Source organism: Chlorocebus sabaeus, chromosome 16 (genome assembly GCF_047675955.1).
Source record: "Chlorocebus sabaeus isolate Y175 chromosome 16, mChlSab1.0.hap1, whole genome shotgun sequence".
NCBI lineage: Eukaryota > Metazoa > Chordata > Mammalia > Primates > Cercopithecidae > Chlorocebus > Chlorocebus sabaeus.
This window is the reverse complement of record NC_132919.1, coordinates 7039884-7063247: the sequence shown is the minus strand read 5'-3', so window position 1 is coordinate 7063247 and position 23364 is coordinate 7039884. Positions and strand designations below refer to the sequence as shown.

General features: G+C 56.1%; 2 protein-coding genes across 9 annotated transcripts in view; one reads left to right on the top strand and one right to left on the bottom strand.

The window, feature by feature from the left end:
- Window positions 1-28: 28 nt before the first annotated feature.
- Window positions 29-5669, bottom strand: ACADVL (acyl-CoA dehydrogenase very long chain). Its single transcript, XM_008010095.3, has 20 exons — window positions 5525-5669; window positions 5372-5447; window positions 5034-5099; window positions 4879-4951; window positions 4729-4793; window positions 4501-4635; window positions 3907-4051; window positions 3506-3635; window positions 3283-3408; window positions 2724-2922; window positions 2351-2455; window positions 1550-1636; window positions 1405-1467; window positions 1214-1315; window positions 1040-1137; window positions 890-962; window positions 731-803; window positions 575-647; window positions 405-480; window positions 29-333 (listed from the first exon to the last, which is right to left on the bottom strand). Exons 1-20 carry the CDS (start codon window positions 5584-5586, stop codon window positions 193-195), a joined length of 1968 nt encoding a protein of 655 aa, XP_008008286.2. The 5' UTR covers window positions 5587-5669; the 3' UTR covers window positions 29-192.
- A 1063-nt stretch (window positions 5670-6732) lies between these two features.
- The window catches only part of DLG4 (discs large MAGUK scaffold protein 4), a 28729-nt gene continuing 12097 nt past the window's right edge, over window positions 6733-23364 (top strand). Inside the window, exons 1-10 of one of the 8 annotated variants that reach the window (XM_008010093.3) lie at window positions 6733-6766; window positions 6958-7056; window positions 7319-7359; window positions 17350-17415; window positions 21225-21278; window positions 21419-21469; window positions 21662-21786; window positions 21885-22054; window positions 22157-22293; window positions 22439-22583. In XM_008010093.3, coding sequence (XP_008008284.3) covers window positions 6748-6766; window positions 6958-7056; window positions 7319-7359; window positions 17350-17415; window positions 21225-21278; window positions 21419-21469; window positions 21662-21786; window positions 21885-22054; window positions 22157-22293; window positions 22439-22583 — 907 coding nt within the window. In that variant the 5' untranslated portion in view covers window positions 6733-6747. Of the gene's footprint in view, window positions 6767-6957; window positions 7057-7318; window positions 7360-8132; window positions 8476-13879; window positions 13899-17349; window positions 17515-18854; window positions 20527-21224; window positions 21280-21410; window positions 21470-21661; window positions 21787-21884; window positions 22055-22156; window positions 22294-22438; window positions 22584-23364 lie in introns of those variants that run through there. The other 7 variants (XM_073004665.1, XM_008010090.3, XM_073004666.1 and 4 more) reach the window with 7 other exon arrangements.

The following is a 23364-nucleotide window of genomic DNA, read 5'->3' as shown; positions in this document are numbered from 1 at the left end:
GAAAGAACGGACACACAGGAGCAAAGCATGACTGGTTAGAAATTTTTATTATTTGCGAGGCAGTAAGTGCTCTTGAGAGCAGGCACAGTCCTGGGAATACTAGGCCCCCTCCAGGACAAACCAGGGCCCTAAGGAGAGGGGCTTTGGCTTGAGGGAAGGCACATAACCAGGCCAGGCCCTGGCCAGGAGTATTCAGAAGCCAAGTGGGTTGCTGGTGACCACACCACCCCGCTCCACCAAGGCCTTGGAGATGCTTTTGAAGTTGCGGTAGAGCTCATGCTGCCGGGGGTCAGACTGCAGGGCGGCCATGCCCTCTCGGATCCGGGCTGCAGCCTGGGGAGAGGGAAGGAGGATTAGGCCTGCACCTCTAGCCCTCACCTGAGCTTGGCAGCCCCGAGTCTCACCTCGATACACCAGGTGTCACAGAGCATTTTCTCATGCTGGGCCGTGGGGTGGCCCTCACTCAGGGATCTTGAGGCCCTGGCAGGAAGCAGGAGATGAAAATAAATCTGGGCTGGCTGGGATCCAGGCCCAGGCTCCCTGTGGCTCAGGCATTCCCCGCCTGCCTCCTCACCTCGAGAGAACCACCACCATGGCATAGAGGTCGATGGCCCCGTCTGCCAGCCGCTGCAGCAGAAACTGCTCATCTGCCGGGTAGGTGGGGTGGGGGTGGGGGCATTAGTCTCAAGGAGAGGAAAGGGAGGGGCAGAAGGGTGTAGAGCTCACTCACTGACAATCCCCTTCTTGTATTTTATCAACTTGGCCTCCACCACAGTGGCAAACTGCTCCAGAGCCTGTACTGCCTGAAGAGATGGGGACAGTGCAGGGCTCAGAGGGGCCGTCGGCTACAGTCCCTGTCGCAGGTTCTCCTGGACCCCTGGCCACTTACCAGCTCACCACTCCGACTCAACTCTGGGTGGACAATTCCACTGAGACTCAGGCCGCTGCCCAGCCCTGCCCGCCTGAGAGGAAGAGGGAGAATGACTGGTTAGTTGTCATATACCACCCTGCCCTCCCCTGGCCCTGACCCTAAGCCTACCGCCTTAGCTGTTTGCCTGCCTCTCCCAGCAGGAGGCCAGCATTCCCAAAGGGGTTCTTTAGAGCACTGCCAAGCCCAGAGAGCTCCTTTCCTTTGTCCTATGGGGGAAGAGGGTCCAGCAGTCAGGACTCACTGTCCTCCCCACCTCTACCCCCACCCAATTCTCCCTCTTACCATACAGCCCTGCAGAGCCACAAACAGCCGAAGGATGTCATTTGTCCCCTCAAAGATCCGGAAGACGCGAAGATCTCGGAGCACACGCTCTACTCCAGGTTCCTAGCACAGGGCCACACAAATTATATGCCCCTGCTGAGATGTGCCTACCCACCCCTGGCCCAACTGAGGCTCAGAAGACCGTCCTGTACCTTCATGAAGCCCATACCCCCCATGATTTGGATGCATTCATCTGTCACCTTCCAGGCTGCCTCCTAGGGACAAAGAACAGATGAGACTGGTTTTGGGAGCTGAGCTCCCAAACTGGACTCCCTCCCAGCATGCCTGGGACCTCACCGAGCCAAAGATTTTGCTGATGGCGGCCTCTATCTGGAAGTCCGTTGATCCCTGGTCCATGTTAGCACTCACCATGTAAGCCATGGACTGAGGTTGCATGGTTGGGACATGGGAAGGAAAATTGCAAAGGGCTTTGTCAGACTTGGCTTCATCACCCAGATCTCCAAGATTAGGGATGACCTAGCTTGTTAGGTTAGGCAAATAGTTGTTCTGGGTCAGTTCATCAGGCGCTTCCAGGTATTTGTTTTTTTTTTTTTTTTTTTCCCCGGAGTCTCGCTCTGTCACCCAGGCTGGAGTGCAGTGGCCGGATCTCAGCTCACTGCAAGCTCCACCTCTCGGGTTCACACCATTCTCCTGCCTCAGCCTCCCGAGTAGCTGGGACTACAGGCGCCCGCCACCACGCCCGGCTAGTTTTTTGTATTTTTAGTAGAGACGGAGTTTCACCGTGTTAGCCAGGATGATCTCGATCTCCTGACCTCGTGATCCGCCCACCTCAGCCTCCCACAGTGCTGGGATTACAGGCGTGAGCCATCGCGCCCGGCCGGTATTTGTTTTCTTAAAAGGGGTGGACGTAAGGGATGGGGTAGAATTAACTTCTGGTACTGCTGGCAGGCACCTGAGGAGAACATCATTGCTCTCTTCCTTCCGCAGAAGCTGAGCTGACTATGCCTCCCCGCATCCCCTAGGGCATTGGTGTAAAGCTGGAGACCCACTGCCCCAGGTGCTGCTGGGGGTTGTAGTCTGACCCAACTGGGAAGCAAGCCCCAGGGCTCCAGGGAGAGGGGCTTGGGAGGCCCTCACCTCAGTTACATACTGCAGCATAACCATCCGGGCCAGCTTCTCCTGGATCAGCCCAAAGTTGTGAATTTTCTCCCCAAACTGGATACGATTAGTGGCATAATCTACCTGGAAGAGGGTCCATGTATTCCACTTTGGTTCAGTGTGGTTCTGCAGTCTCCCTAGAGAGGGGCTGGGCTTGCGCCACAGGGATGGGCTTTGCATACAACCAGAGTTCAGTCTATGCTGGATGGAGACCTAAGCTAACAAGTGTGGGGCTGCTGGTAGGGGAGAAGTTTCTGGTGTAGGGAGTGCCTGCAAGTGATCAGGGACACACGGCAAGGGGGACAGTGAGACTACTGTTCAGGTTACCTGGGGACTCAGGCAGGGTACTCACCGCCTTAGTAATGATGCCTCTCATGGTACCTGCCAGGGCTGCAGCCATGCCAAACCTTCCATTGTTGAGGATGTGCATGGCGACCTTGAAGCCACTCCCAACCTCACCCAGCACATTCTCCGATGGCACCCGTACTCCATCAAAAAACACCTCTGCTGTGTTTGAAGCCTTGATGCCCATCTTCTTCTCAGGGGGCCCACTGTGTCAGGGCAGTGTGGGAAAGCAGAGGTGTGTTCAACAGGTTGTCAGTGGGGAAAAACTGCTCCTTCGCTCTTTATGCACTAGGGAGGAATTACAACTCCTAGACTATTAGAGGCTACAGCCAACACTTACCCCGGCCCTGAAGGCTAAGGAGGCCTGGCTATGTCTTATTTTGTGTTGGACTTGGTTGCTGGAGCCAGAACTTTAGCTCAGTTGCATACATATTAGTCCCAAAGGCCACAATCAGTCCACCTGCTTTGGCTTTTGCACACATCCCCGGGTGACTTGCAACAGCCATCTGCCCAGGAACCCAGTCCTGCCCCTCAGTTCTAAGCTCTCCCAACCCAAATTCACTCACTGGGTAACACCCCCGAAGCCCCTCTCCACCACAAAAGCTGTGATCTTCTCCTTCACGGCCCCCGTGGCTGGATCTGTAACTGGTGTCTTGGCAAAGACTGTGAAGATGTCTGCCAGGCCCCCATTACTATGGAAGAATGAGGGACATTCAGGGCATGGAGGACGGGGAGCAGCGGGGTCTGGAATTGGGCGGAGGATAAGGGGAGAAATGGGAGGCAGATTGCCTGATCCAAAGCTTGCTTCCATTGAGGGTATAGTATTTTCCACAGGGGCTGGGCACAGCAGAGGTTCGGATGGAGGCTGCATCTGACCCGCTTGAGGGCTCGGTTAGACAGAAAGCGGCCAAAGTCTCCCCTGTTGGGGAGAGAGCTCCTTTACCCCAAGTTCTGATGAGCTTCAAAGTCCCCTTGGCCCACTTCCCCATCCCTCCAGCAGGCAGTTCCCCTTTAACACCTGGGAGTATCCAGTTTTCTTTTGCATGTCCCAACCAGCACACCGTGATGCCTCCCCAGAATCTTCCCCCGACTGAAATGCCCAGCCATCTGATAGTCTGAGTGCCAACTGGCCTAATCTGTGCCAGGCTCAGTATACCCCCCAATCCTTGGGTCTCCTAGGGTTGCCTCACCAGATGCCAGTTTGGGGAGGTATTTTTCTTTCTGGGCCTTCGTTCCAAAGAGTAGGATGCCTTTGAAACCGATGCTCTGATGGGCCCCCAGGGTAATGCCCACGGCAAGGTCATGCATGCCCACGATCTCCACCAAACGGGCGTACTGGAGGGGAAGCAGGGATCTGGGGCTGTCACTGGCTGCAGAGGGACCTGACCTTAACAGGAGAGTGTGGGCAACAGGGCAGTTCCTGACCTAGGGCAGTGCCTGACCTGGGCCATCCCCAGTGTGTGGAAAGGAAGTGGGGCGTGCAAAGGGCACAGAAGAGAATGTTGGTCTGTCTTAGGTTTAGGTAGGACAGCGACTTGCTACTAGTCTATTGTTAGGCAATCCCCAACTTAGTGATTTGTAAGGACTTGGGAACCAGGGTGAGGCCCATGGTTCAGCCCTAGGGGACTGCATGTAAATTGTGTTATGTTTGGAGAGTTAACATCCATCCCACAGGCACCCAGAGCAGATGCTTAGAAGAGACCTTGACCCTAGAGATGGCAAAGGAGCTGAGTCTGCCAAGCTGGAGTATGAGATACTGGGATGTGGCGATGGGGTGCCCTCACCTGGGTGTTGCAAAGGCCCACACCACCCAGCTCACTGGGCACTTGCAGACCGAAGGCCCCCAGCTCCTTGAGGCCCTGCAAAGTGGTCTCCTCCACCATCTCCAGAGTGTCATTCTTGGCAGGATCGTTCACTTCCTGAGGAAGGCACAGGATCCCACATCCAGGCTCCTTTTGAGCTTAACATCTCCATCCACCCCACCAGGGACCATGCCCCGAGTCATTCCTTACCTCGAAGAAACGGGACACAGGCTCCACCAGCTCTTTAAGAAACTCTGTCTGCTCTTGGTTGAGCACTGGGGTGGGGGACAGGCTGGTCAAGCCAGGCTGGCAGGGGAAACCACCCTGGCCCCACCCAGCTCTGATTACCCCTTCCCTTACCGGACGGGTATGGGAACACCTGATCTGTGGTGAGCTGGCCTTTGAACATCGCCACAGCAAAGGACTTAGATTCCTGGGCAGAGAGAGGCGAGTTTCAGGACTCTGGTTGGGGCTGTGTCTCTGGCTAAGGCCCACCTGGCCTTGGGGGTACCTACCGCTTTGGCCGGTTTTTCCTTGTTCAGAGCGTCAGAGAGGTGGGAATCTGACTTGTCCAGAGCCAGCTGGGAAAAGAGATGGTTAGCAAGTCCAGGGAAGGGACTTCCGCTGTGCCAAGGGGAGCACAGGCGAGACCACGCGGGGAGGCGGCGCGAAGCGGTGACCTTTCCCCTAGTTTCGCCCTAGGGCACCCTGGATTGCCCTTTCCCCTACTTTCGGCGACAGAGCCGTGGGCAGGTGCCTGGCACCAAGAGGGAGACCCCTGCCGACGGCGGGAGGTGGGCGCCTAAGCGGACCGCTGCTCCCACACCCCCTTGCCAAGGCTGCCGCGACTTACCTGAGCGGCACCTCCGGCATAGGGCCGCCGGGCAGGGCCGGGCCGGGGCTGCCCCAGGAGTGCCGTGGGTCGCGAGCTGTGGGGAGTGGGGGTTCAGTCCTGGCCCGGTGCCCAGGGCCGCTGCCCCCCAGTCCCTCTTGTCCATACACAGACCTTCCGCCCCCGAGCCTCAGCAGCTGCCGCCCCAAGCTCGGGGCTATCCGAGCCGCCTGCATCTCCGAGTCTCTCCGGGCGTCGCTGGACGGAGCGCTGACCCAGCTCTGGCGTCCTGTACGCCCAAGTCCTGGAGCTCCTAGCCCTGACTCATCGTCCAGAGTGCACCGGGCGGCGGCGGTTGCGGGCCCCGGGGCATGCTGGGAGCTGTAGTTTCCTGGAGCCCGGCCCTGCGTTCCGCTGACCTGGGGGGATCTCCAAGCGTCTCTCGTCTCCCCCAAACTCCTTAATCCCGCCCGTCCGAACTAGAGTCTAGTCCTCCGACGGGGTGATGGGATAGGATCCTCCGACGGGGTGATGGGATAGGATGAGACAGAAGAGGAAGGGGCTTAAGTCACTGCAGCCAGAGGGATGGAGGTGGACTGAAGGGAGGGCTTCTCCAGTGGGGTTAGAAGAGAGAAGTAGAGAAAGAGAAGTGTAAGGTAGATGGCAGAAGTAGAGGCACCGAAAGACAGACTCTAAGGTTCCTGATGAAATCTGTCTCGGCCAACACAAAAGGGAGGGCACGGTGGGCGGAGGGCACCCAAGCTAGGGTGTGAGTGCCCTAAGTGTATTCTTCTGAGACATAAGCCATTTCACTAACTCTTGAAGCAGCTACAGTTTCCCAGTGGGAAGGCCCTGCCAGGTTCATTGCGCTTCCCTTAATAAAGCCTCTGAGATCTTCCTGAACATTCTCTTCTGTCTCTGCCCTCTGTTACTTCCAGAGACCATGTGCCCAGGCAGATGGAATCCTCCCAAGCCTGAGAGGAACTGCAGGAATTCTCCTGCCTCTTACCTGTGAAACCCCAACTTCTCTAGCCCTAGGTCAGGAAGTTCCGAACAATTTCTATCCCTCTTTCTGCAATTCTCATTGGGGTGAGAGGAGGCCTTGGAGGAGAGAGAGCTGGGGTCAGCTTCTTTTTGAGCTGCTGGAGCCCTCTGTGAGGAGGCCCTCTTTGCTGGCTTCTCAGGAGAGCCTGGCTAGGTTCTGCCTGCCTATGGGGAGACGGGCCAGGGTGTGTGCAGCAAGATGGTGGCGGCGCTGGTGCCTTGGGACCTGGGGGAATGGGACAGCTGGTCGGTTCAGAGATGGCCTACTTTACTCACAGCTGGAATTTAGTGGGGAGAAGCAGCTCAACTCCAATCCTGGAGGATTAGGGAGATTAAAGTGAGAGAAGAGAGAGATGTCCCAGAGACCAAGAGGTGAAAAACAGGGGTCCTTGTGGAGGGGAGGTCTGGGATTGAAGTGGGGGGCTGGGGCTCAGGGATCCTTCTCCCCGAATCTTTCCATAGGGCTTGGGGTGAAGGGCACAGGCTGGGGAGATGAAGTGACAGTGTGTTCGTCTTCCTGTGTTGGCCTCTTCCCTGTCCCAATTCTCCTTGCATCGCACTAGCTCCCAGGTCAGCCCTCTGGCTCCTGGCACCCCCACTGCTGCGGTGGGCACCCCCCCTCCTCACAGTGCTGCATAGCGACCTCTTCCAGGCCTTGCTAGGTGAGTAGCCCGTTTTCTGAGGGACCTGGGCCTCCAAGGGCTGTCCGTTACTGAACTTCGGGGGCTGTTTGGGAGCCTGGAAATCATTTGGTCCAAGCTGGAGCCCCATGCAGGGTCATGCCTATGGTGTCCTCCATGAGTGTGGACCAGCCTTGGCTGAAAGGGCTCCTCCCTTGCCAGCCAGACAGCAGCGGTGATGACAGGGGTGATGTGTCTGGAGAGGCCTGGGATGGGGAGGTAACTCAGTTCTGTTCTGTGACAGACATTCTGGACTATTATGAGGCTTCCCTCTCAGAGAGTCAGGTAAGGAGGTGGGGGCGAGCGCCTTACTTCCTGAGGGGCAGGCAGGGCTGGAGGGGGTGAAGCAAATATTGCTAATATTACATGGAAACTTGGGGGCCCTGCTGACGAAAGACTGAGTCGGTGGCCCAGGGACATGGGGCACCGAGAATGCACTCTCTGTGGTTCTGTGCCCCCTCTCCCTTTCTTCCTCCTTTTCTTTGGCTGCCTCAATTTCAGGCACTAAAGAGTCTAAAGCTTTTTAGGTTTCCCCCTGAGAAACCTGAGGGAGAACTAGGCCCCCAGGGATTGCCTCCTGCAGCCCCTCCCTCATACCCGACCCCCTACCGCCTGCCGTGGCCTCCCTCCCGTATTCAGATAACCATGGGTGCTCCCAGCCCAACTATAGGTGCTTCCTTCTCTAAGAAATGAAATCCAGCCTCATCGTCTTTGCTGTCATCGCTGGTGGCTGGCCAGGTCTCCATGTTTGCCTCAGGGCCTCTGTGCTTCTGCTTCTATCTCCTTTCCCATTATCCGGGTTCCTGCCAGCACGGAAGGAGTTAACTCTGCCAAGGCACCCCCCCCATTCTGGCTCCTAGCTCCCTCCCTCCCTCCCCCTGCTTCCTCTCTCCTCCTCTCTCCCCTTCCCTCTTCGGCTCCACGGCTCCCTCGGCCGCTGCCGTTTCCAACCCCCCCACCCCACTCCCCCGCCACGGCCCCTAGCCCCTGGCCGTTTGGCAAGACCCCCCCCTACCCCGGGGCTCCCCGAAATCCAGTTCCCCTCCCCCACCCCAGCTCATGCCCCAGCCCCCGAACTCCGGGGCTGCCAGCCCCCGGTGCCCCCGCCCCTCCTGAGAATCGGGGTGTGCTCCCCAAGCCCCCTCCCCTCCATTGGGGAGCCCCTTTTAGGGCCCCCTTCCCTCCCCTCCCACGCTCCCCTCCCCTTCCCTTCTCCAACCCCCTCCTTCCCCTCTCACCCCTCCCCCCATCCTGGCCCCCCCTGCAAAAGTGGGGTGCGGAGGGGGGAGGGGTGAGAACCCACGGAGGGGAGGAACGAAACTCCGATGAAGTCAGAGCCCCTTACCCGCCGCCGCGGCCAGGCCCCCCAACATGGACTGTCTCTGTATAGTGACAACCAAGGTAAGCATGATGGGGGGGCTATAAACTGGGGGGAGGGCATGAGTTTGTGGGGAGGGGTTAGTAGGCCTTATCTGGGACTGGCGTCCCTGGAGTGGCAGCATCAGAAGTAAGATGTATTTGGGGGTCTTCATTTAGTTTTGGGGTTCACATCTGAGAAAATGCTGGATTTGGCCACAGGTGCCCCCTGGAGTGATCCCTTTGTACCTGTAGGGAAATGGAAAATTTAGGATATTCCATGGTTTGGGGGGCCTGGCGGGTTTCAGGGTTCACTAGCGCTGTTTGAGGGAGACTTATTTAAGGAGAAGCCTGGCTCACAAGGAAGTCCTGCTGGTGTATGTGGGAAGGTGGGCTATGCTGGGGGGGGTTCCTCTTTCCTCCCCAGGGAAAAGCTGGCTTCCAAGGGCCTTGTCCAGTTTTGGGGGGCTCCTGGCATGGGGTAAAGGTTATTGGTTGTGAGTGCCTGACTGGTCTGGGGTGTTAGCTGGCAGGGAAGGGGTGGGCCTTCAGACTCTGGAACAAGCATCTTGTGGTGGCTGCATTTAGGGATGCTCTCTCAATTTGAGGGAACTGTTAATTTAGGGTTCAGTCATATAGAATGGAGGTAGTTAGAAGTTGTCAGAGGGCTGGGGCCCTGGCATGGGATTACCTGAGGGAATGGACCAGGTGAGGCAAGGATGTGGGGGTATTCCCATAGGAGGCAGAAGATTGCAGCAGCCGAGCTTGCCAGCCTCTGAGGAGGAGGATGAGAGGCTTAGGGAGAGAGGGGATTTGAGGAGGGGGACCGGGTGGGTGGTGCACAATTTGGGGGTGGCCCAAAGGCAGGTGCCCAATGTCCCCATCTCCTCCCACACTGTATCTAGCCCTGGTCAAGAAAGAGGGAGAAGAGCAGATGGGGGGACTGTTCCAGATACCCCTGACGCTTGGGATCAAGGTGGGGGAGGACACCAGGATTTAAGGGTCCCTGAGGACTTATGACCGAGGGTACTGAGGTTACCGGGGTGAAAAGGTGTAGGAGGAGGGCAGGGCTGGCAGCCGTGGGGATCTGTGCAAGAGTGTCCCTCTGGTTGGAGCCTGGCAAGATCTTGGATGGAGCACAGGCGAGCTCCTGGTGGGATGCGGATACCTAGGCTCTGCTTGGAGACTCTGGGACTGGAGAGCTGGATGCCTGGTGTGTGGAGGGAGGCTTGGGCGGGTGGCAGGCAGCTGGGGGCTGGGGGGTGGGACAGGAAGTGGGGGCCGGGGGAGGCGGGGTCCGGGTGAGTCACAGGCTGGGGAGGGGGTTATATTTAGTGGGAACTGCAGCTTTTCATGGGAGGGAGCTGAGGACAGACATGTTCCCTACCACAAACTCACACATGTGTGTACACATGCATGGTGCACGTGTGAGGATGGTTGGAAGAGATTGGGGGCTGAGGACCTTTAGATTTGGAGCCCCCACACTCTCTCCACCAGGGCGACTTGCTTGTCCCTCATTCTGTGGGCTTCGGGCTTTTTCCCAGGCTGCCTCTTCCCCACATCCCTGTAGTTTCGGTGGATTTTTATGCCTCAGTTTCTCTGGCCTGGTTTCCTCTGTTCCTGCTGTCTCCTGCCCTTAGGCCTGCCACTTGGCCTTAGGCTCCGTGGCTGTAGTCCCCTGTATCCAGGTGTAAATAGAAAGCCCGCTGGAATGTGTGGGCTCTGCTTCCAACACGTGAACACACAAATGGGAGCGAGGGTGAGGGGCTTGCCTGCACTGGCAGCTATTCTGGGTGGGTGGGTGGCCTTATTTCTTACCCACTCCAGACTCCTACTTCTTCCATGGAGCCCAGGGTTGAGCATCCCTGAAGGAAGGAGGCTTACAGAGCAGATCATGCATTTGGGGTTTACAGAGGCGTGGAGACCCAGGCTTGCCACATTCGTTGGCTGGAAAACTTGTCAGCCTCGGGATGACGGGGACTCCAACTCCCATAAGGCCCTGAGGCACAAGATCCCTCAATGTTAGAGGGTTGCTGCCCATGGCGATGTTGGGAGTTGTGGTTCATCTCTATCCAGGGCAGCCAGCGGAGGATAGCCCAAGAGGAGCCTGCAGGGGGCACATGGCTCCTGCTTCCCCAAATGCTGGATGGGGTAGGGAGTGCTCAGGCTTTGCGGTCGTTGAGCTCCCCAGCTCTGCCTGAGTCTTCCATCTTTCATTGCCTATATTTAGACTCCTGCCGCAGTAATTTAAGGAACATTTATTGAAAGCCTACTATGTGCTAGGCCCTGTGTTGTATGCAAACTCCACTCTACAGCGATCACTTTGCCTTTCTTGGTGCCTTTATCTCTGCCAGCATCTCTTGTCTCTGAGCATCTCTTTCTCCCACTCCGCCCCCGTCCCTCCCCCTTTCCCCGCGCTGCTGCCGCCGTTGCCATGGTAACCGGCGACGACTGAAGCTGCGTGGCGGGCTGGAGGGCCGGGCGAGGGTGGCGGAGGGCGGAGCAGAACAAGTGGGGGTGGGGATACAGTGGGGGAAAGACTGAGGCTATTTGCCAGAGCCCCAGGAGCGAAGCGGTTAAACCCTCCGGGTGGTCCTTATTGGGCAAAGCCGAGATGCCGGGGGCGGGGCAGTGTGGCCGACGGCCTCATTCATTGGCCGGCAGGGGCGTGGCGGAGGGACAGTGTGGGCGAGGCAGGGGGACCGAATGGGCGGGAAGTGGACGGAGGCGGGGCCTCCCGGGCAGGTGGGCGGAGTCTGGCTTACTCCTATCGAGGGAGGCAGTAACCCTCGGAAAGAGGAGGAACCTTGGGGCTGGGTTACCTGACCGAAATGAGGGCGGGGCTGACCCGGGATGGGCGTGGCGTGGTCCCCCGTGCGTAAAGGAGACAGGGTTTAAGGAGCTATTGTCCAAGTAACTTCAGGGCGCGGGGGTCCTTGGAAAGGAGAATCCGGGGGTTGGGAAGTCTGACGTCTCAATTTTCCTAAGATGGAGGTCTGTTCAGATTTCATCAGAGCACCCCTCCTACCTCAGCTCTGTGTTCCCAGGAGACGGTTGCTAGGCGACAGCAAAGTCCTTGATTGCTGCGTTGCCAGGCAACAGAGAAACGGAAAATGGAGGGAAAAGGGAAATGGGGGATGGGGAAGGGTCTTTATGGGCCATAGCGCCCACTGGTGGATAAGCAGGGCCTGTTAAGTTTTCTATTCTATAAGGAATTTTGAGTCCAGCCCCTTCTGCACTGACTCCTTGGATCCTCTGGTGATCCAAGCCTTCCTACCAGATATGAAACTAGGACATTGGGGGTCATCTTGGGGGCGCATGTAACAGATGCCGATCAACGGGGTCAATCTCGCTTGGGTGAGATTCTAGGGAAGTCGTCATTTCTACCATGTGTGAGCATTTTATAGAAGTCAGCCGATTTGAGGAGACCCCTCACTGGGTTTTAAGAGCTGGAAAGGTGGGCCTTCAATGGGAGAACTGGGCGTTCAATTGGAAGAGAGGCTTTCAGGTTAAGTTGTTTGGGAGAAAATGGAAATCTCTGAAGAGAACTGAAGGAGGAGGTTGGGAGTGTTCTGGACGACTTGTGGGTAATTGCAAATTGCCGGCCATATCTTTGGTGTGTATTTTTTGAGGCCTGAGTGTGGAGAAGATATATTTGGGAGCAATCTACCGACAAAGTTGGAATTCAGAATCGTGGAGGAGATGTTCTGGGTAGCCAGAAAAGGGTGTAATCTATGAACCTCAGGGTTAAAGAAAAGGAGAGGAGGGGCCGGGTGCGGTGGCTCACACCAGCATTTTGGGAGCCCGAGGCGGGCGGATCATGTGAGGTCAGGAGTTCGAGACCAGCCTGGCCAACATGGCGAAACCCCGTCTCTACTAAAAATACAAAAAATTAGCCGGGTGTGGTGGCGGGCGCCTGTAATCCCAGCTACCCGGGAGGTTGAGGTAGTAGAATCACTCGAACCCGGGAGCCAGATGTTGCTGTGAGCCGAGATTACACCATTGCACTCCAGGCTGAGTGACAGAGCAAGAATCTGTCTCAAGAAAAGAAAGACAAAAAAAAAAAAAAAAGGAAAAGGAAAATACTTTTAATTAATTAATTAATTTTTGAGACCGAGTCTCACTCTGTCGCCCAGGCTAGAGTGCAGTGGCGCGATCTCGGCTCACTGCAATCTCTGCTGCCCAGGTTCAAGCGATTCTCCTGCCTCAGCCTGCCGAGTAGCTGGGATTACGTGCATCTGCCACTGCGCCCGGCTAATTTTTGTAGTTTTAGTAGAGATGGGGGTTTCACCATCTTGGCCAGGCTGGTCTTGAACTCCTGACTTCGTGATCCACCTGCCTTGGCCTCCCAAAATGCTGGGATTGCAGGGATGAGCCACCGCGCCGGGCCAAATTTTTTTTTTTAATTTTTTTTTTAGAGGTGGGATCTTACTGTGTTGCCCAAGCTGGTGTTGAGCGCCTGGCCTCCAGCGATCCTCCCGCCTAAATTTCTTTTTATAAGGGTTTTGGAAAAAAATGACGAGATTGCAATTGAATTTGGAGGATCTGCTTTAAAGTAGATTAAATATTTCGTGAAATTGGGTTCTGGTGTGGAATTGGAGACTGGCACATTAGGAAGTCATGAGTATCTTACTAGATTCGGGGGTTTGGACAGGGTATCCCAAACAAATTGGAGGACTTGTTATTTGGATATTTATATTAGAGCAAGAGTAATATTTGCACTAACTGCAAGGTCCCTGTTAGTGGATTGGGGGATAGATGTGATATGAAAAGGGATGATTTAGCATATACCAATTTGGGGGCACAACAAGGATCTGTGGTTCTTTAAACTTTTGAAGAATCATGGGCTGCCTATCAGGTGGGGCTGGACTGCAGGGGAGAACTATGCTGGTTAGAATAGGAGGTGCCTTGGAATCTGAGGAGATTGGGGGGTTTGGTGGGAGAAGCAGTGTAGATCCCTTGGGGGTTCTTGTGAGAGAAGTGCTGTTTGCTTCCCTGGACTCTGAGAGTCCAGTAATGACGAGATGCCCAGTGAGGTTTCGGAATGGTTAGGGGTCTCGCGATGTTGGCGTTGGGGCATTAGATGGGATGGAATAAGGAGTCCCCGAGAACTAGAGAGAGAAACTGGCAAATTTAAGTCTGTCTCTATTTGTAGAGGGGTCAGAATAGAAGTACAGTGGAAAGTGAAGTCCACAGAGAAACAGTATGAACCAGGGGAGTTGGTGGCTAAGAGGGTCTCCCCTCACCCCTCTCTCTCCCAACGTGACGCTCTCCCTTACTGCGCAGGCGCCGTTCCCCCCCTCCGGCCGCAGCCTCCTGTCGCCGCGGCCGCCGCAGCCCCCGCCCCTCTGCCCCTCCCCCTCCCCCAACCCCGGGACCCTTGATATTCCACCCACCCCCTTCCCTTAGTCCCCCTCCCCTTCTCCATGTCGGCTCGGAACAGATTCGCCTCCATGTGTCTCTGCGTGGTACGTGCCGCGATATGGGCTCCGGCCCCGCTCCCCTCTTCCCGGACCCCCGCAAATATCAGGGTGCAAGCTTCAAGCGCTGTCGCTCTTCCTTCTGCTTGGTGCGGGGTCTCTGGGTTGCAACTTCTTGCGGACCGGCGCTGTGGGTCGCCCCTCTTATCATTCACTTTGACTCACACCCCTATGTTTTGGGGGTGCAAGCCTCGGTTCCAGGTCATTCTGTGCAACTGGGGCTCCGGTGAGGAGGGGGCCAAAGGGGAAGGAACAACAGCGACTCCGTCCGTGTCCCCCATTCCCCAGGCGTTTTACTTGTCTTAAGCCCTAATATATTGGGGGTGCAGACATGTCCCAGTAGCATCTGAGTTGTCGTGGGTTAGGGCCCTGAGTCCCAGTAGGATAAAGGGTGGGGGGGGGGTCCTCCTTTCCCGTCCTGCTTTAATTGCCCTGTAATCCAGGACTGAGAGGTGCTGATCCGCCACCTCCCCAGCCCCCAGTATGCAGTTTCAGAATTACTCTCCCCCACCCCGACCCCTCCAGACGTTTCCCCACCCCCCACACGTACGTCGAAAATTTCCAGAGACTGAACCTAGTCCCTAACCTCTTCCAGCCACATTCTGGAAACCCTGGTACCCATTTCTTGTTCCCCATTTTCCCCATGTTGCCTCCCAATCCTGAGGAGCCTTTTCCTCAGTGCCAGACACCACCCTCCCTCCATGGGGGTGGGGCAGGGAGAGATACTGGGGGCTGGCTGAGATGTAAGTTTCCCTTCATTTCCTCCCTAGAATAAATGATGAAATGGCCCTCCTCATGTTTCCATTTTCTTCGGGCGCACGCTGACATTTCCTCCTCAGATTCAGGAATTTTCTGAGGTGGAGTGAAGATAGAGGTGCACTGGACTCAAACCCTACCCCAGACTCCAAAACTTGGGGCTTTGGTCCTAATTTACCTTGCAGGGAATCGGAGGCCTTGTGAAGAAAGAGTGGATAGCAGAGAGTGGCTTCCACCCCTTCCCCCAGGTCTCCTCAATTCTGGGGCTTGCCCCTCAGCTTGTGCACTGCCCAGGTAGAAGACCACCTTCTCAGGATGTGGAATGACCATTCTCTGTCGGTTCATAGAACTCCTTTATTCAAGACAGCTCAGCCTTTGAGCAGGGCTATTTTGTGTGTTCTATTTTCCTTCTCTACTTTTTGTGCCCATCGGATTGAAATCTGGAGTTCAGGATTCCCTCTCCAAGTCTGTGGCCCAGAGAATAGACTCAATCTTGCTGAGCCCCTGTTTTCCTTCTTTAAGACTCTTTAAATGTATCAGGGTGCTTCTTGATTCGCGTTGTCTCTGTCTTCTGGGTTTGAGAGTTTTTGTGCTGACAGGACCACTTCCCTTCTCCCATTCTTTTATTGTACCCTTACTCTACAGCCAGAGTTGTGTTATATTCTCAGCCTTGATTCATCATCCTTAACATTTTCAGAATCATACTCTAGGATTGGCCATTGACCTTGATAAGCTTCCTCCCGTTTGATCTCGCAGCTGCTGCCCTCTAAGTATTAGGGCACTCTCAGCCTCTCAGAAACTTTTGGGAGGGAAATTCTGCTCTCTCTCTCTGTCTCTCTCTCTTTTTTGTTTTGGAGATGGAGTCTCGCTCTGTCGCCAGGCTGGAGTGCAGTGGCATGATCTCGGCTCGCTGCAACCTCCGCTTCCCAGGTTCAAGCGATTCTTCTGCCTCAGCCTCCCATGTAGCTGGGATTACAGCCATGTGCCACCACACCCAGCTAATTTTTGTATTTATAGTAGAAATGGGGTTTCACCATGTTGACCAGGCTGGTCTCTGACCTCAGGTGATCTGCCCACCTCGGCATCCCAAAGTGTTGGGATTACAGGCATCAGCCTCTGCTCCTGGCTTCTCTGTCTTTTTGAGACACGGTCTTACTCTGTTGCCCAGGCTGGAGTGCAGTGGTGTGATCGTGGCTCACTGCAGCCTCCAGCTCTTGGGCTCAAGCAATTCTCCCACCTCCGGTTCCTTAGTAGTTGGGACTACAGGCGTGTACCACCATGCCTGGCTCATTTTTGTATTTTTTGTAGACGGGGTTTCACCATGTTGCCCAGGCTAGTCTCCAACTCCTGGGCTCATGCAGTCTGCCCGCCTCAGCCTCCCAAAGTGCTGGGATTACCGTGCCTTCTCTTTTTACCCATGTGTGCTGGGCGGTGCATTCTGTCTTCTTCAGTCCTTGAGGGAACCCTGCATGTGATACCTTCCCCTTCCTGAACCTGAAGCTTGGAGGGTCTGTCTCTGTGGAGGCCCGTTCCAGAGGAGAGGAGAAGGAGAGGGCAGAGGCGGACGTGGAATGGCCCAGGCAGAATCGCTGTCTTCTTCTGCTGTCTCCATCTGCCCTTTTCCTCCTTCTCTGGCCCCCAGTTAATCTCATTTTACTGTTGTCCCTATTAAGCTAGCACAGGAGGCCCTTGGGATGGCAGCTGATTAACTGGGCAGGGAATCAGGGGCCATGTTGGACCTTTCACCCCAAAAGACCAGAGGGAGACCAGGAATTCACTCTGAGGCTCAGCATGCTACCCTCCTCTCCAACCAGGGAGGCTGGCACCCATTCTTGCCCCTGTCCTGAGCCCTGCTGTCTCTCTTCTTCCCCTTCCTTCCCCAGCCCGTGCCCTTCTAGCATATCCGGATTAGCTGGCTGGGCTGTGGGCTGTTGTAGGGGTAGGGCCAGACTCCCGGGGCCCCTCTGTTGACTGCTTGGAAACCAGCAAGGGCAGTGAACTGGACAGGTTTAGCCTTGTCCTATCTTGGGGGCTGATGCCAAGTACCTTCTGGTGGAAGGGGCTGACTTCAGTCTTTGCCTAAGGAGTGCAAGGTAAAGGAGAGCCAATCACCTGTGGGGTAGAGGCTGCAATGGGGAGACTGAGGCCATGGAGGTGGGGTGCGGGGAGGATGCCATGCAGAGTAGGAGCAGCCAGAGGGGTAGGGGAGGGGAGGCTAGAACAAGAGTGAGTTTGAGATGGTGAGAGAAGCAAGAAAGTGGGGGACTGGATGCAGAGAATGGAGGTGTGAGTGTCGGGGGCTAGAGCTCTGAGAAGCTGGAGGGACCTGAAGATGAAGGTGGCAGGGAAAGGGGTGAAGACACAGATGCTAGAGGGGCTATGCCCGCCAGAAGGCTGGTGTCCCAGGATGTGAAGAGTAGGAGTTGGGGGATAGGATTAGGACCTGGGATTGATTGGGACCTGGAATTGATGAGAGGTGCTGAGGCCCTGGCGGGAGAGGGGGCTGTCGGGAGAGTGGAGAGAGGGGAGCCAATGGACTAGAGGAGAGGGAGGGGGAGGAGCTGGTCAGGCCCCAGGGCCTTCCGCACTGCACTGGCTGGGGGAAGAGGCGGCGGCCACGGCGGCCAGCCTGGAGCCTGAGGCACCGGGCCGGCCGCAGTGACACCTCCGTCCCCATCCCCAGAAATACCGCTACCAAGATGAAGACACGCCCCCTCTGGAGCACAGCCCGGCCCACCTCCCCAACCAGGTAAACGCCCCCGAGCTGGTGCACGTGGCGGAGAGGAACTTGTCCCACCTCGAGGCTGGCCACGGGGTCGTGGGCCACGCCCACCTCTCCCCCTTCAAGGTAGGAGACCCTGGTGGCCCCCTCCCCAGTGCGGCCCTCGGAGCCTCGGAGCTGCAGCAATCCCCAAGGGCCGGTAGGGTGAGAGAGAGCCGTGGGGGGGGTGGGGGGGATGCTGGAACTGGGGGTGGGGGTTTGGGACGTGGGCTCCTGGGGCCTGGGGGAGGGGGCGTCTGGGGGGCTGGAAACACCTTGGTCCCACAGAGGAGAAACAGGCCAGGCCAATGGGAGTGGATGTCAAGCCTAAGGCAAGAATGTGTGTGTGCACGCGTGCCTGTGCCTGTGTGCGTGTGCTGTATGTGTGTGTGTGCCTGCGCGTGTGTGCACGCGTGCGTGCCTGTGCGTGTGCGTGTGCTGTATGCGTGTGTGTGTGCGTGCGCTGTATGCGTGTGTGTTGAGGTGTGTGCATCCCCCAGGAAACCCCCCACGCCTGGGACCTCCTCATTCCTTCACACTCCCAACCTCCGTTTCCATTTTCTGTGTCCAGAGCTCTGTTCCAAGCGCCTGCTGCCCTCATTTGCTCTTGTCCCTTCCCCGCCTCCTCCCCCTACCTCCGCCTCTGGGCCTGGTTCGCCCTGTCCCCGAGTCTCCAGCCCTTTCCATCTGTCTGGCCTGAGACTTCACATGGTGGGGCCTTGCTGCCTCGTCCCCTGCCCCAGCCTTTGCTCCACTCCTGAGCTCTCTCCCCGCTCTGCAGCCTTTCCTCCCTGCTGGCTGACTGGCTGGCTCTTGATGCTGTCTCTCTCTTCCTCCCACGCATTCTCCTCTCCCTCTTCCTGATCCCCAGCTCAGGCCGCTGCGGCCTGATCAGTCCTTTCCCTCACCAGTCCTCTCCCTCCATCAGCCAGCTCCCCTTTCCCATGTTCCCTCTTGCCTATTCATCTTCACTTTCTCTCTTTTCCTCCTCCCCTCTCTCATCCTCTTGGGTTCTCCCTTCTGCATATCTTCTTTCTGTCCCCCTCTGCCCCCTCCATCATCCCCCACCACCTGTTTCCCTTTCTCCTCTCTGCTCACAGCGTCCTCCTCTCTCCAGCCCTGGGAGGCCTGGTTTCTGGGAACTTCCATCCTCCAGGCCACTTTCCATCTTCCCCTTCCTCCGTCTCCTCTTCTGGGGACACAGGATGGGGAGGACTGGAGAGCACCAGGCAAGCTGTGAGATTGAGAGGACACCGTGGGGTCAGGGTGGGGATTCTAGGATGTTGTGGGATGCTCTGGGAAGGGGGAGGTTGCTGACATTTCACCAAGAAGATGGATGGGGAGGAGGTCTCTGAGCCTAGGGAGCGGGCAAGCAGGTTCTGGAGTGAGAACTGGCAAGACAGGAGTTGGGGAACAGGAAGGTAAGAGGTCCTGGGTCAGGGGCCGGATAGGGATAAGACTGTGAAATCAGGGTGGTGAATGGAGCTGACAGAGCAAGGAAAGGAAGGCCCTGGAGACAGGGATGGTACAGAGTGTTTGTGTGAATTCTGTGGATGCTAGGAGTGAGGGAAAGAAGACTAGAGATGCTTTTTGTAAGGCAGGGCCATTAAATCCCTGAGCAGGGGGAAGAGGAGGTAGGGAGCCTGAGGGGTGGTAGTTAGTACAGAGCTACTGTAGATCAAAGCTTAGGAGCAGAAGAGGGTGGAGGGAGAGAGTGTTGGAGGCCATAAGCATGGGGTGGAGGTCTCAGGACAAGGCCTCACCTGGGGAACAAGAGAAGCCCCAATTTTCAGAAGAGAGGGGGAGTTGATTGAGAAGTGTAAGATTGTTACTTGAGAATAATCTTGAGGGTATGAAGGAAGGGTAAGGGAGAATGGTGATACACTCTCTGGGGAATCAGAAATTGAGATGGAGTAGCTGGGTGCAGTGGCATGTGCCTGTAGCTACACAGGAGGCTGAGGTGGGAGGACTGCTTGAGCCCAGGAGTTCAAGGCAGCAGTGAGCTACGATCACACCATTGCGCTCCAGCCTGGGTGACGCAGCGAGACCCTGTCTCGGGAAAAAAAGAAAAAAAGAAATTGGGATGGAGGATGAGGCCACGACATTGGTAAGGGATGGGGCTGGAGGGTGTGATAGGGCCAGGGAAGCGGATGGAGAATGGAGGCTGGAGGCTAGGGTTGGAAGATGGATGTTGAAGGGCGAGACAGGGATGGAGATGGAGCGTGTGGGATGTGGGCAGAGACAGGGATGGGAAGTAAATGAATGTCGTAGTGGATGAAGGTGGGTGTGCTGGGAAGGAGGTTCCAGGATAGGGATGGGATGGGGATTGAGGATAGGCTATGGGATGGAGGATGAACACGTGGATGAGATTTTGGCAGTCAGTGGCTGTTGGTTGGACAACAGCATTTGCTGAGATGTGAAGGGTTGGAGGGTGGTGGTAATCGATTTATGGGTGTGAAATCTGTGATACAGCTTGAAAATGGTTGGTAGTTTGTAGGCTTGGGAAATAGCAGTAGGAGAGGGGAGGGACCCCTTTGGACGGGGAGAGCGGGAAGGAGACTGGGGAATCCTTGCGCTTGGGCTACTGCAAATACATGTTTCTTTAAGGAGGAAGTAGGTTGGGGACCCCGGAAGGAGGCTCTTGGCGGCCTCCCCCCATTGCCATAGAGACGTGGCTTCGGTTGCCCTGGCAATTGGGGAAGCCCCTAGGACCGGCCTAAAGCTGGCCCCGCCTGGGAGTCTAGAGACCAGGCGATTGACGTCAGGGACCTGGGCACGCCCCACTTTAACCCCTTCCCGAATGAAGTTGGGGGAGGGAATGGATGAGCGGGATAGGACCCGGATGTCTTTCACCACTCCCCCTTCCTGACGTCCTTTGCACTGCGTAGGGTGAGGGGCGTAGGGGAGCGAGGAAGGCAGGTTATTCAGAATGCGCTGCGCCCACCAACCTCTTCAGCCCGGCCTCCTCTCGGCCTGGCTAACGCTGGGCGGGGCCCAGGGCAGAAGAGGCGGGGCTAGCGGAAACCTGCGCTCAGGAGTTTGGTCGGCCTCAGGCCACGCCCCACCCCCCTGTTGTCCTGACGACGGGGCCTCCTGGAGGTGGGTCTCCCCGGGTCTTGGTTGGTCCTAGATACCGTTGCTAGGCAACACGGTCCCTAGAGGAAGGGGTGAATTGGACGTCTGGTTGGTGAGACCAAGGGAGGGGTCTGCAGCTGGGGGAACCCCGGATTCCCGGGGTGCAGGGTTTAGGGCAAATGTGTGTGAAGGTGAGGGACAAGTCTAGGGGAGGGTTATGAAAATATCTGGGTAGATACGGGGGGATTGGGGGGGATGGGGCAGGAAGTGGGTACCAGGACCCGGTGGACATGATCCCTGGGTTGTCCATGTGTAGCACATAAGGCATGTAACACCCTGTGGTGTTACATCCGGTGAGAAGCTCCCTTCCCCCAAGCCTACCCCCCTCTCCCCACTCTTTGCCATCTGCTGCTCCCCTCTCCGTCTGGCTGTCTCCCTTCCCGCTTCTCCTACACCTCCTTCCACATGCAGGGGGCCCCGGGCTGGGCAGAGTTAGATCCATGTGCTTGTGCATCTGTGCGTGTGTGTGTGCGTGCGCATGTGCACGCGTGTGCGTGTGTGTGTGATGTGGAGTGAGACTGGGCCCTTGAGCAGCTCTCAGCGTGGCAGAGTGGGCTTGGCTAAGAGGCTGAAAGGGTAGCCACGCTGATGGGACCCTCCGTTACGGGCTCCCTCTCGAGTCAAGGCTCAGGTGGCTTTTTGTCTCTTGTTTCCCCAAACAGGCCAATTCTCCCCCTGTGATTGTCAACACAGATACCCTAGAAGCCCCAGGATATGTGAGTTGTTTAGATTTTGGGGCTAGGGCCATTGCAGAAGGGAGGAGGGAGTAAGGGAGGGCAGCAGATGACGGGCAGGTTGTGAGGCAGGAATGTCTGTCTCACTGCTTTTGTGTTTCTGTCCCGTGCTGGAGTTGCAGGTGAACGGGACCGAGGGGGAGATGGAATACGAGGAAATCACATTGGAAAGGGTGAGCAGGCTCCTCCATTGGCAGTTCCCTTGGCCCCCCATCTGTACCTTTCTTTCTGCCCATGTGGTCTGCGTGGCCAGCCCCTCACCCTATCCCTTCCTGCTCTGGCTGCTCCAAACCATTTCCCACCCCACTTGCCTTGCCAGACTAGGGCAGTGAGGGGAGCTGACCCTCTTCCCCTCCTTCGCCCAGGGTAACTCAGGTCTGGGCTTCAGCATCGCAGGTGGCACTGACAACCCACACATCGGTGACGACCCGTCCATTTTCATCACCAAGATCATTCCTGGTGGGGCTGCGGCCCAGGATGGCCGCCTCAGGTGAGGAGAGGATACAGGGGTTAGGATGCTTGGTCCCTGGAGACGGAGGGCCAGGGCAGCAGGGAGCTCTTGGCTCAGGCCCACCTTGCTGCTCCCAGGGTCAACGACAGCATCCTGTTTGTAAATGAAGTGGACGTGCGCGAGGTGACCCACTCGGCAGCGGTGGAGGCCCTCAAAGAGGCAGGCTCCATCGTTCGCCTCTATGTCATGCGCCGGAAGCCCCCAGCTGAGAAGGTCATGGAGATCAAGCTCATCAAGGGGCCTAAAGGTAGTAACTCATTTTGTTCCCACCCCCATCCCAACTGTCCTGTGCCCCCAAGCCTGCTTCCTGGGCACCTGGGCACCCACCTCTGGCCTCCCCTCCATCCAGGTCTTGGCTTCAGCATCGCAGGGGGCGTAGGGAACCAGCACATCCCAGGAGATAATAGCATCTATGTAACAAAGATCATCGAAGGGGGTGCTGCCCACAAGGATGGGAGGTTGCAGATTGGAGACAAGATCCTGGCGGTGAGGACCCCATCTAGCCCATTTTCTAGCCCAAATCTGGGTCTCACCTACTAGCCCTGGCAGGCGCAAGTTCATCACTTCATCCCAGTCCATCTGTCTTGGGCCATTTGTGGCTTTGTCTGAGCTTTGCTTTCCTTGACTCCAGGTCAACAGTGTGGGGCTAGAGGATGTCATGCATGAAGATGCTGTGGCAGCCCTGAAGAACACGTATGATGTTGTCTACCTAAAGGTGGCCAAGCCCAGCAATGCCTACCTGAGTGACAGCTATGCTCCCCCAGACATCACAACCTGTGAGAGCCCTTCAAACGCCAAAGCTCCCCATGACCCATCCCGTTTAACCCATGACATGCAGTCCCATGACATCCCTGTAGCTGTCCCTCTTCAGATATTCCCCATGAAAGAGCCACAACCTCTGATCCTTGCTGTTGTCAGAGAAGAGAGGGAAAATCAATTACCATAAAAGAACTAGAAAAGATCATCAATGATCTCTCCTATGGAAGGCACAAAACCTGTTTGGTTTTATGGCTAATTTTATGAAATTCTCAAGGAATAGTTAATTCTTCTGCTCTTCCAGAGTATAGGAAAGATAAAAGATTTCACATTTCATTTTATAAGGTCAGTTCAAATGGTCACAAGGATAACGTAAAATAAGCAGAGTATAGACCTGTTTTGCTTCTGAATAGAGATACAAGACTTTATAATAATATAGTAACAAACCAAACATGGCAGCATGTTAAGGAAATAACATAGGATTTGTTTCAGAAAACTAAAGATGGCTCAATATTAGGAAATCTCTCAATATGATTCATATATTAAAACGTTAAGGGAGGCCAAGTGTGGTGGTTCATGCTTGTAATCCCAGCACTTGGGAGGCCAAGGTAGGAGGATTTGAGACTAGCTAGGGATTTGAGACCAGCCTAGGCAACATAGCGAGATCCTGTCTCTACAAAAAATAAAAAAAATTAGCACGCGCCTATACTCCTTGCTACTTGGGAGGCTGAGGCTGGAGGATCGCTTGAGCCGAGAGGTTGGAAGCTACAGTGAGCCAATGATTGTGCCACTGCCCACCAG

What these genes read in the sequence shown, in the direction of transcription:
- ACADVL (XM_008010095.3), bottom strand. Translation starts at nt 5,586, where the DNA reads ATGCAGGCGGCTCGGATAGCCCCGAGCTTGGGGCGGCAGCTGCTGAGG. An exon ending in CCTCCCCAAACTGGCATCTG is followed by an intron (nt 3,636 to 3,906) that starts GTGAGGCAACCC and finishes TCTCCCCAACAG; the next exon opens with GGGAGACTTTGGCCGCTTTC. An exon ending in GTGACACCTGGTGTATCGAG is followed by an intron (nt 334 to 404) that starts GTGAGACTCGGG and finishes CCCTCTCCCCAG; the next exon opens with GCTGCAGCCCGGATCCGAGA.